Source organism: Belonocnema kinseyi, chromosome 10 (assembly GCF_010883055.1).
Source record: "Belonocnema kinseyi isolate 2016_QV_RU_SX_M_011 chromosome 10, B_treatae_v1, whole genome shotgun sequence".
Classification (NCBI taxonomy): domain Eukaryota; kingdom Metazoa; phylum Arthropoda; class Insecta; order Hymenoptera; family Cynipidae; genus Belonocnema; species Belonocnema kinseyi.
This window is the reverse complement of record NC_046666.1, coordinates 588163-599003: the sequence shown is the minus strand read 5'-3', so window position 1 is coordinate 599003 and position 10841 is coordinate 588163. Positions and strand designations below refer to the sequence as shown.

The 10841-nt window shown below is 24.4% G+C and overlaps 1 protein-coding gene across 7 annotated transcripts in view; it reads right to left on the bottom strand.

Moving 5' to 3' along the window:
* LOC117181578 (intersectin-1) overlaps positions 1-10841 on the bottom strand; it is a 133286-nt gene that overhangs the window by 65248 nt on the left and 57197 nt on the right. For all 7 annotated transcript variants that reach the window (XM_033374411.1, XM_033374413.1, XM_033374412.1 and 4 more), the window contains exons 9-12: positions 8108-8259; positions 7906-8028; positions 7543-7681; positions 3972-4286 (exon numbers count right to left, since the gene is read on the bottom strand). In XM_033374411.1, the coding sequence (XP_033230302.1) occupies positions 3972-4286; positions 7543-7681; positions 7906-8028; positions 8108-8259 (729 nt within the window). The remainder of the gene's footprint in view (positions 1-3971; positions 4287-7542; positions 7682-7905; positions 8029-8107; positions 8260-10841) is intronic.

Sequence of the window (10841 nt, the reverse complement as noted above, 5' to 3'; positions counted from 1 at the left end):
ACCAAAAGGATGGATTTTCTATCCAAAAATACAATTGTGCAATAAATCAGTTGAAATTTTGATTTAAAAAGAGATTACTTTTTTAAAAAATAGTTCAATTTTTATTAATTCTAAAATAAAAATATTATTTTTTTCAAATAAAAATAATTATCTTTCAATCAAAAATGATCAATTTTGACCCAAAGAAGATGACTTTTTAACAAAACAATTGAATTTTCAAACAAATAATAGAATTTTTAACCAAGAGATGAATTTTTAGCCAAAATGTGATATTTTTTTATTTTTTAGCAAATAGTTGAATTTTTCACTCAAAAACACCATTTTTTTTAATGAAAGAGTATTTTTAATCCAAAAACATTGAATTTTCGATAAAAAATATAACTTTTTAACAAAATAGTTGAATTCAGATTAATTCTGGAACAGAAATATAATCTTTTTTTTATAAAAAGAACTAACTTTCAATCAAAAAAGATAAAAAAAAATATAATAATAGTTTTTTGGAACCAAGAGATTAATTTTAAACATAAAAGGTGTCTTTTTAAGAACCTAGTTCAATTTTCAATAAAATAAATAAACTTTTAACCAATTGGTAGAGTTTTGAACTAAACGCCAAAAATATAATATTAGACTTCAATAAAAATTATTAACTCTCAAACATAAAAGGATAATTTCTAAATAAAAAAAAAATTCCACTAAAAGATAAATTTTCACCCAAAAAATATTAATTTTCTATAAAAGTATCAGTTTTGACCAAAAACGATGAATTTAAAAAAAAAATCGTTGAATTTTCACAAAAAGTATATTTTTTAAGTAAAAGAGATTATTTCTTTCTTAAAAAATACAATAATAGACTTTTCAAATAAAAAGAATTACTGTTCAAATAAAAAGAATTAATATTCAACCAAAAAAGATAAATTTTGAATTAAAAAATATAATCTTTTTTACAAAAGTATCAATTTTTTAAACAAAAATGATGACTTTTTCAAAAAAATCGTTCAATTTTCACAAAAAGTATGTTTTTTAATTAAAAGAGATTATTTCTTTTAAAAAAATACAATAATAGACTTTTTAAATAAAAAGAATTAATTTTCAATGAAAAAAAGAGAAATTTTCAATGAAAAAAAGAGAAATTTTCAACAAAAAAATATGAATTTTTTACAAAAGTATCAATTTTTGAACAAAAACGATGACTTTTTCAAAAATAGCGCTGAATTTTCACAAAAAGTATGTTTTTTAAGTAAAAGAGATTATTTCTTTTTAAAAAATACAATAATAGACTTTTCAAATAAAAAGAATTTATTTTCAATCAATAAAGATAAATTTTCAATTAAAAATATGAATTTTTTACAAAAGTATAAATTTGTGACCAAAAACGATGAATTTTTCAACAAAAAAAAACCGTTGAATTTTCACAAAAAGTATGCTTTTTAAGTAAAAGAGGTTATTTCTTTTTAAAAAAATACAATAATAAACTTTTTAAATTAAAAGAATTAATTTTCACCAAAAAAGATAAATTTTTAACAAAAGTATAAATTTTTGACCAAAAACGATGACTTTTTCAAAGAAAAAATCGTTGAATTTTTACAAAAAGTATGTTTTTTAATTAAAAGAGAATATTTCTTAAACAAAAATACAATAATAGACTTTTTAAATAAAAAAAATTAATTTTCAACGAAAAAGGTAAATTTTCAATAAAAAATTATGCATTTTTTACAAAACTATACATTTTTTAAACAAAAACGATGACTTTTTGAAAAAAATCGTTGAATTTTCACAAAAAGTATCCTTTTCAAGTAAAAAAAAAAAGATTATTTCTTTTGAAAAAATACAATGATAGACTTCAAATAAAATGAATGAATTCTCAATCAAAAAAGATAAATTTTTATTTTTAATAAAATTTAAATTTTTTTCTAAAATAGATTGCAAATAGGTGATAAAAAAATGTTAAATAAGACAGAGAAACAAGTTGTAATTTGTTGTAAACCAGGAGAAGACCAGAAATTTTTTCATCGATTAAAATGGCCACCCTGAAAAATGGAGTATTTACATTTTCACTTAGAACTAATTTTCCATTAAAAAAAATTTAAACTATTTGTTTATAAAACCATTAAATTTCTTAACACATAGTTAAATCCGCTACCAAATTGTTGAATTTTCAAGCAAAAAAGATAAGGAGCCTGCATTTTTAAATCAAAAAATTAATTTTCAATTAAAACAACGGCAATGAAAACGAATTTTCTACAAAAAAGTTGAATTTTGTACCAAATAGTTAAATTTTGTACCAAATGTTTAATTTTCAACAAAATAGTTTAATCCTCAACCAAAATAGATAAATCTTCAACTAAGAAGTTGCATTTTTAACCAAAAAGGGATTAAATTTGTACCCAAAAATTATATTTTTAACAAGAAAAATATTTCAGTCAAAAATGAAAAAAAATTGTTAAACAAACTGTTGAATTTTCAACAAAAAATATTAATGTTTATCAAAAAGTATTACAGTTGACATTTCCACAACAAAATTTCAATTAAAAATAAAAAGAACTGTTAGATTTGACCAAAAAGTAAATATTTTCAACATGATTTGATTTTGACACAAAAAATTCATTTTCTACAATAAAAAGACGAATTTTCAACAAAACACGTAATTTTTTAACCAAAAAGTTGAATTTTTAAACCAAATAAAGTTGAATTTTGAAGCTTTTGAAGCCAAAAAGCCTAATTCTCAATAAAAAATATTTAATTTTGAAAACGAGAATATGAAATAACAACAAAAAGGTTTACTTACAACTAATCAGTTGACTTTTTAAACAAAATATTTGAATTTGCAGTTGAAAACATTTTTTTCAACAAAAAGAGTTTTTAATTTAATTTTTTAACCAAAAAAACGAACCTACAACTAAAATTATGAATCTTTAACGAAAAAAAATGAAATTTGAAAAAATTCGTTCAACTTTCAACCAACGAGTGGAATTTTTAATGAGTCATTTTTTGGTTCAAAATTCTACTTTTTGGTTACAAATTCTACTATTCAGTTAAAGATTAAACTATTTTGTTAAAAATTAAAGTCTTTTGTTAAAAAGTATTCGTTTTTGGTCGAAAATTTATATTTCTTGGTAGAAAATTCATTTTTTTTTTAAATTAAAATTTATATTTTTTGGTTGAAAATTCATTTCTTGTTGTTGAAAATTAATTCTTTTCATTTGAAAATTCTATTATTGTATTTTTGTTTAACAATTAATCTTTTTGAATCAAAAAACATATTTTTGTGAAAATTCAACGATTTTTTTTTAAAAATCGTCATTTTTGTCGAAAATTTATACGTTTGTAGAAAATTCATATTTTTTTATTGAAAATTTATCTTTTGGTAGAAAATTCTTTTTTTGTTTAGTTGTTGAAAAATCTACTATTACATTTTTGGTATTTAGTATAAATATTTTTATAAAAAACGATGACTTTTTCAAAAAAAAATCGTTGAATTTTCACAAAAAGTATGTTTTTTAATTTAAAGAGATTATTTCTTAAACAAAAACACAACAATAGACTTTTTAAATAAGAAGAATTAATTTTTCTTGATAAAATTTCATCTACTTAATTTTTTGGTTAAAAATTAAACTTTTATGTTTTAAAAATGCAGACTATTTATCTTTGCTGCTTGGAAATTTAAGCATTTCGTAACGGATTTAACTAAGAGGTAAAAAATTGAATGTACTTGTAAAAAAATAGTTTTTTTTTTTTTAAATTAAAAATTAGTTCTCAGTGGAAATGTAAATACTCTATTTTTCAGGGTGGCCATTTTAATCGATGAAAAAAATTTCTGGTCATCTCCTGGTTTACAGCAAAATTACAACTTGTTTCTTTTTCATATTAAACATTTGTTTATCACCCATTTGCCACCTATTTTAGCAAAAAAAAATGTCACCTATTCACCTTTTTTGACGAAAATAGTTACTGTGATTACTGTAAACACTCACCTGTTGCTGCAAATCTTCAATTTTGTCCTTCATCTGTTTGAGAGTAATCTGCTTGTTCGCGAAGGCCATCTTGACCTGCTCCTGTCCAGCCACGTCGTGGACGGCGTTCATTTTATTCTTCGCTTCGATCCTCGCTTTCTCCTGACTTATAGTCAAGAGTCTCTGATTTTGCTCTCGCAGCTTATTTTTCAAGGCAGCCATTTCCTGCAGTTGCGAATCACGGGTCGATCGCATGCCGTCGATCGTCGTTTTCACACCCGAAACACCAACTCGGGTGTCGCAAATTTTCTGCGACAACTCTTTCACTTTACTAGTCTGAAAATACGACAAGAAATATTATTCTAACTATATTTTTTCTCATTACAGGACACATTTCAAGTATATCGCATTTTCAACCCTAGATGGTCACACTTCAGTAGCATATCCTATAGGTTACACACTGGGTGAAATTAACCCAAGTTCTAAAAAACTAAGATTCTGCAGTTATTTTGAGTTCTAAAAATCTGAAAAAAAATATGTAGGTATTCTTGAAGGTTTTTAAAAAAAGGTTTAATAGTTTTTGTCACCAAAATTGCCCATTAAAATATTGTCACATACCAGCAAAGTTGAAGTTGAAGTACTTCGATTTCAGCTAAGAACAATCAATTTTCAACCAAAAATAAAATAATTAAATTTGCAGTTAAAAAATAGTAATTACACAATAACAAAGAAAACAGATACTTGAATTTTCAACTAAAAACGACTAATTTTTAACCAAAAATATAATAATTAAATTTTCAGTTAAAAAATTGTAATTAGACAATAAAAATACCACATACTTGAATTTTCAGCTAAAATCGACCAATTTTTAACAAAAGGTAGAATTAAATTTTCAGTTAAAAAATAGTAATTTTAAACAAACAAAAAAATACAACCAGATTCTCGATTTTTAAATTAAAAACGATCAATTTTTAACCAAAAATAGAATTGTTAAATTTTCAGTTAAAAAAAGGTAATTAAAAAAAATCAGATACTTCATTTTTGAGCTAAAAACGATCAATTTTGAACCAAAAATAGAATTGTCAAATTTTTAGTTAAAAATAGTAATTAAAAAAAAGAAAAAACAATCAGATACTTGAATTTTCAATTCAAAATGATCAATTTTTAACCGAAAATAGAATTGTTAAATTTTTAGTTGAAAAATGGTAATTTAAAAAAACCAGATACTTGAATTTCCAGCTATAAACGATCAATTTTGAACAAAAAATGTAATTGTCAAATTTTTAGTTTGAAATAGTAATTAAAAAAAAGAAAGAACAAACAATCAGATACTTGAATTTTCAATTCAAAATGATCAATTTTTATCCGAAAATAGAATTGTTAAATTTTTAGTTAAAAAATGGTAATTTAAAAAAACCAGATACTTGAATTTCCAGCTATAAACGATCAATTTTGAATAAAAAATATAATTGTCGAATTTTTAGTTAAAAATAGTAATTAAAAAAAAAGAAAAAACAACCAGATGCTTAAACTTTCAATTTAAAATGATCAATTTTCAACCAAAAATAGAATTGTTAAATTTTTAGTTAAAAAATAGTAATTTAAAAAGAAAAATTAAAGAAATCAGATACTTGAATTTCAGCTAAAAACGATCAATTTTCAACCAAAAATAGAATAATTAAATTTCCAGTTAAAAATAGGTGATTTTAAACCAAACAAAAAACAAACCAGATACTTGATTTTTTAATTAAAAATGATCAAGTTTCAATCAAAAATAAAATAATTAAAATTTCAGTTAAAAAATAGTAATTTTAAACAAACAAAAAACAACCAGACGCTTGATTTTTCAATTAAAAATTATAAATTTGCCATCAAAAATAAAATAATTAAATTTTTAGTTAAAAATAGTAATTTTAAACAAAACAACCAAATACTTGAATTTTAAATTAAAAATGATCAAGTTTTAACCAAAAATAGAAATGTTAAATTTTCAGTTAAAAAAATGATAATTAAAAAGAAGAAACCAGATACTTGAATTTTCAGCTAAAAACAATCAATTTTGAACCAAAAATAGAATTGTCAAATTTTTAGTTAAAAATGGTAATTAAAAAAAAGAAAAAACAATCAGATACTTGAATTTTCAATTCAAAATGATCATTTTTTAACCAAAAATAGCATTCTTAAATTTTCAGTTAAAAATGATAATTTTAAATAAACAAACAAAAACCAGATAATTGAATTTTCAGCTAAAAACGATCAATTTTCAACCAAAAATAGATTTGTTAAATTTTTATTTAAAAATAATAATGAAAAAACCAGATACTTGAATTTTTAATTAAAAATGTTCATTTTTCAAACAAAAATAGAATTTTTAAATTTTCAGTTAAAAAATAGTAATTAAAAAAAAAGCATTTTTTAAAACTTTTAAATGGCGGAGCTGGTTACTTGGGTCATTAGGGAAAATTTTCTGAGTTTGACGTTTAAAACAATTTTTTTCATTTATTTTATGCACTTTTTATACATAAAAACGTCAGTCAAATCCTCAAAAAGTAGTCAAGTCCGCGGCTGTTGTAAAATCTCGAGAATCGGTCGTCCGAAACCAAAAAATTAAATAGTTTTACATTCAGTATGCCTCCAGCAACCGGCTGAACTAGGATTTTTGATATACTACATGTAAAAACAACAAAATGGCGGCGAAAAACCCAGAAAAAAAAAACCTAAAAAAGTGGGATTACTTTTAAAGTTTTTTGCAAAAAAATATAGTTAAAATTAATTTTTTTTAAATAATCCTAGTTCAGTCGGTTGCTGGAGCCATACTGAATCTAAAACTGTTTAATTTTTTGGTTTCGGAGAGCCCATTCTCGAGAATACTGCCTTAACCCTTGAAGGGCATACTGGGTGTTAAACACCCAGCGACTTATTTGCACTTCAACAAAACGTACCAAATTCAAGAAAATGGAACATTTGGCGCCAGATTAACAAATAACATGAATACCTAATTTTCTATGTCATTTTCACATAAATACCTTTCTTGGAGCGAACACTTTAAGACTAATTTTATTTTTAAAGGGCCGTATCTCGGAAGTATTCAGTTAAAATTTTAGATGAAAATATCGAAAAGTTATGAATTTTAGAGTAAAAGAAGTTATTTAAAATTTTTTTCAAAAAGGATTTTTTTAACTACTTTAAAATTCAAAAACTCAAATGAAACCTTTTTCTCCGCAAACTAGATAGATTGATCATCATTAATTGATTTTCTTGTAAAAAACTATCCAATACCGTCGGTAGAGTATACTTTTGAATACCCTTGGGTATTTAACACCCAGTATACTCTTTATGTAATTTTACGGAAGTGTGCCATTTAAGGGTCAAAGTGTGTTCAATCGGATACTGTACTATTTCTGTTATCTGAACATAATGAGTATCTCAAATTTGTGTCTATGTTTTGAGTTATTTTAGTATATTTAGTGCAATATCTTACTATCTTTTCTAAAAACATTTACTCTTGAGTCCTGAAACAGCGCTAGTGAGATCGTTTTAATAATATATAACTATCTTAATTTATTTAAAAGGCATTTAAAAATATATTTACGAGAGTTCCAAGTTCGATAGTCAAGGTCTGATTTTTCGCCTTGAGTTTTAGGACAATGTCCTGCTCCTTCTGCCTCTGCGCTTGAAGCTCTTGTGACTTTTGCTTCTCCCATTCAAGGTGACGCTGCCTCTCCATTTCCCTATTATTAAAACGCAGAAAATCAGTTGTCTGTTTTAACCCTCTCAGCCTAAACTGGGTGTATTATACCCGGACGGTATTTTGGGCTCGCTATATACTTGTTTCAGTCTTGTGAAAATATTTATAGTGATATTTTGAATTCATTTTATTATGTTTACAGCATTCGTTTTTGTGAGACTTTTAGCTATAATTAAAAAAAAAAGAAAAATCCCGATAAATTCTTACTTTCGTGCTGCCTCTCTCTGTTCTTGCGCTCGTTTTCGCTGCTCCTCTTTCTCCTGCTCAATTTCCTTTTGTCGCAACATCTGCTTTTCAATTTCCGCCTGACGGCGTCTCTCCTGTTCCAATCTGGTAAGCGATAGTATTAAAGATAAGAACATTTCAGAAAAATTTACAGCCAAAAATTCTTATAAAACAGAATAAAAACCTTATTTTTTCCAGTTTTTCAGCTTCCTCTCGCTCTTTGCGTTCGCGTTCTTCCTGCTCCTTCCGTTGGATCTCCAGCAACGCTTTGCGTCGTCGTTCCAATTCCGCTTGTCCCTTTTCGAAGTTTTCCTTCCTCTTGTCTTCGAAAGATGACTTTACAGAAAAAAACACAAGAGTGTACTAAAATTTCGGACTGCATTTTCCATTAGAGCAGTATATTTAGCTGTACTCTTTTAATTCGACAATTATTCAAACCCATGGGGAAAATACAAATTTAATTTATTTGTTTAAAATACATTTATCGCCTATATTTATCTCAAAAAAATATTTTTTAGCATATTAAATTTCCGATACATTAATAAGCACTAATGAAAAGTGAATTATTTTGATTTATTTTGAATTAATTTTCAACATTGCCATAGGTAAATATTATAAATTGTCAAGATTGTAAATTTCAATCAGATTTACATTTATAATGTTCATTGAAAATAAAAACTCACGCTTAATTCAACTAAACTATAAAAATTTATATTTATTTTTAAAGCTAGAAAACAATTTACTTTCTTTTACTACAGACATTTATCAAAATTAATTATACTTCAAAAATTATCTATTATTACAAATATTTCAAATATTTTTAACGCTTTATATTATTAAGAATATGATTTATAGACTAAATAAATATTTACAACGTTGTAGAACAAAAAACTGCATTTGTGAACCATACCTTTAAAAAATGTTTGATGACAACTTTAATAAATTCTTTCGTTAATATTATTAAAAATTCATGTTAGCAATAATTTGCGTTTAAAAAACAGTTTTACTGCTTATTTTACTCATTATCTTTCGTTTAAATTTTAACGATTTTTTTACAGTGCAACACTTATTTATTAATTATTATCAAAGCGAACAAAAATAATTGCAATCTTTAAATTCCTTATATTATTAAAAATTCCACTATTTGGTCAAAAATTCATGTTTTTGGCTAAAAATTCGTTGTTTTTTTTAGTTGAAAAATCATTTTTTTAGCTGAAGCTGTAACTATTCCATTTTTGCTTGAAAATTTAAATTTTCGGTTGAAAAAAAAATTAATTTTGCTGAAATATCGTTTTTTTTTTGTTTAAAATTTACTTTTCTAATTGGAAATTGAACTATTCTAGTTTTTGTTTGAAAATTTATCTTTTTTAATTGGAAATTTATATATTTGATTGAAACTATCTTTTTTGGTAGAAAATTCAGCTTCTGGATTAAAAACTGAATTACTTTGTTTGATGACAGCTTTAATAAAATGAGTTTGACCGCAAAATTTATGGGTATAACAAAACAATAATAGATCAAAAGTACTGTTCCTTATGTTTTTGGGTGAGCTAAATTCGAATCCGTCGTCAAAATTCGAATATTTTGACTTCAAAATTAAATATGACGGTTTTTGCATACAAAAATGGTGATAAATGTTTGATTTTTAAATTTTGTTTTAGACATAAATTACGTTAATATCTTAAATTTTCTTCAACCATCGGTGCACAAAATTCTTAAACTTTAACAAAAAATTTATATATATATTTTTCTTCAAAAATGGCGGACAAAATGCAAAAATGTTCCAAAAACTGAGTTTTTCCATCATCTTTGTTTTTCTCAAAACCTTTGAAACATTAAAAAAAAAGTTCCATGGAATAAAAATGTCTTTAAATTGACCATAGAATACCATGAATTTTTTTAAAAATTTTGATTTTTCAAAAAATCCAAAATTTGAAATTTGCAAAAAAAAATTTGGGCAAAAATGCATATTTTTGGTTAAAAATTCACCACTCTGATTAAAAATTAATTTTTTGTCCGAAAATTCATTTCTTTTTGGTAGAACTTTTTTTTAGCTGAAGCTGTAACTCTTCCATCATTCTTTTTTTTATTGAACATTTGTTTTTCTAATATTTTAAATATTCTAATTTTGGTTGAAAATTGATGTTTTTTAGACGAAAATTAATCGTTTTGGTTAAAAATTTATATTTTTGCTTCAAGATTCATCATTTTAGTTGAAAACTCATTTCGTAGGTTGAAAATATATCTTTTTTATTTGAAAACTCAACTAAAAAGTGTTTAAAATGTATTAAGAAACAAAATTATTTTTTTTTTTTACATTAATATTATTAATTTTCTAGATGTGTGGTTGGTTTTATACCCAAAAAAATTATAAATGGGGATATTGTAGAAGCCCTGAATAAGGCACATTTTTATTGCGAATAATATGTTTTCTATTACTTTCACTTCTTTTTTTACCATTCAAGTTAAGCGCCCTTTCCAATTTGAATTTTGAAGCGATACATTTTCCCGCGAAATTAAAATTATTTCATTATTAATAAAAATAGAAAATATAACTTTTTAAATCCTAATTCAAAATGCTCAAAATACATCAAGCTCGAGCACATTTTCATGCCCAAAAGAATTTTTCCGAGAATATAAAGTCTTCAGAGGACTACACGGGGCTGATATTTAGTTACTATCGTTTCCAAAAGCATACTTAAAAAAATATGGTTCGATTTTTTTAATTAGGTCAGCATATCTAGTGAAACAGTGTACTGGTTTTTTTTTTCAAAATAAGGGTGGGTTTCAAATTGGGGGATATGTTTTTAGTTGAGATGGAAGCTTCTAATGTGTCCCCTAAGGGTTTACATTTTTCTTACACCTTCTCTATTCCTTTACACACCCTCTACACACTTACTTGGTGGTGGAAGGGGGAC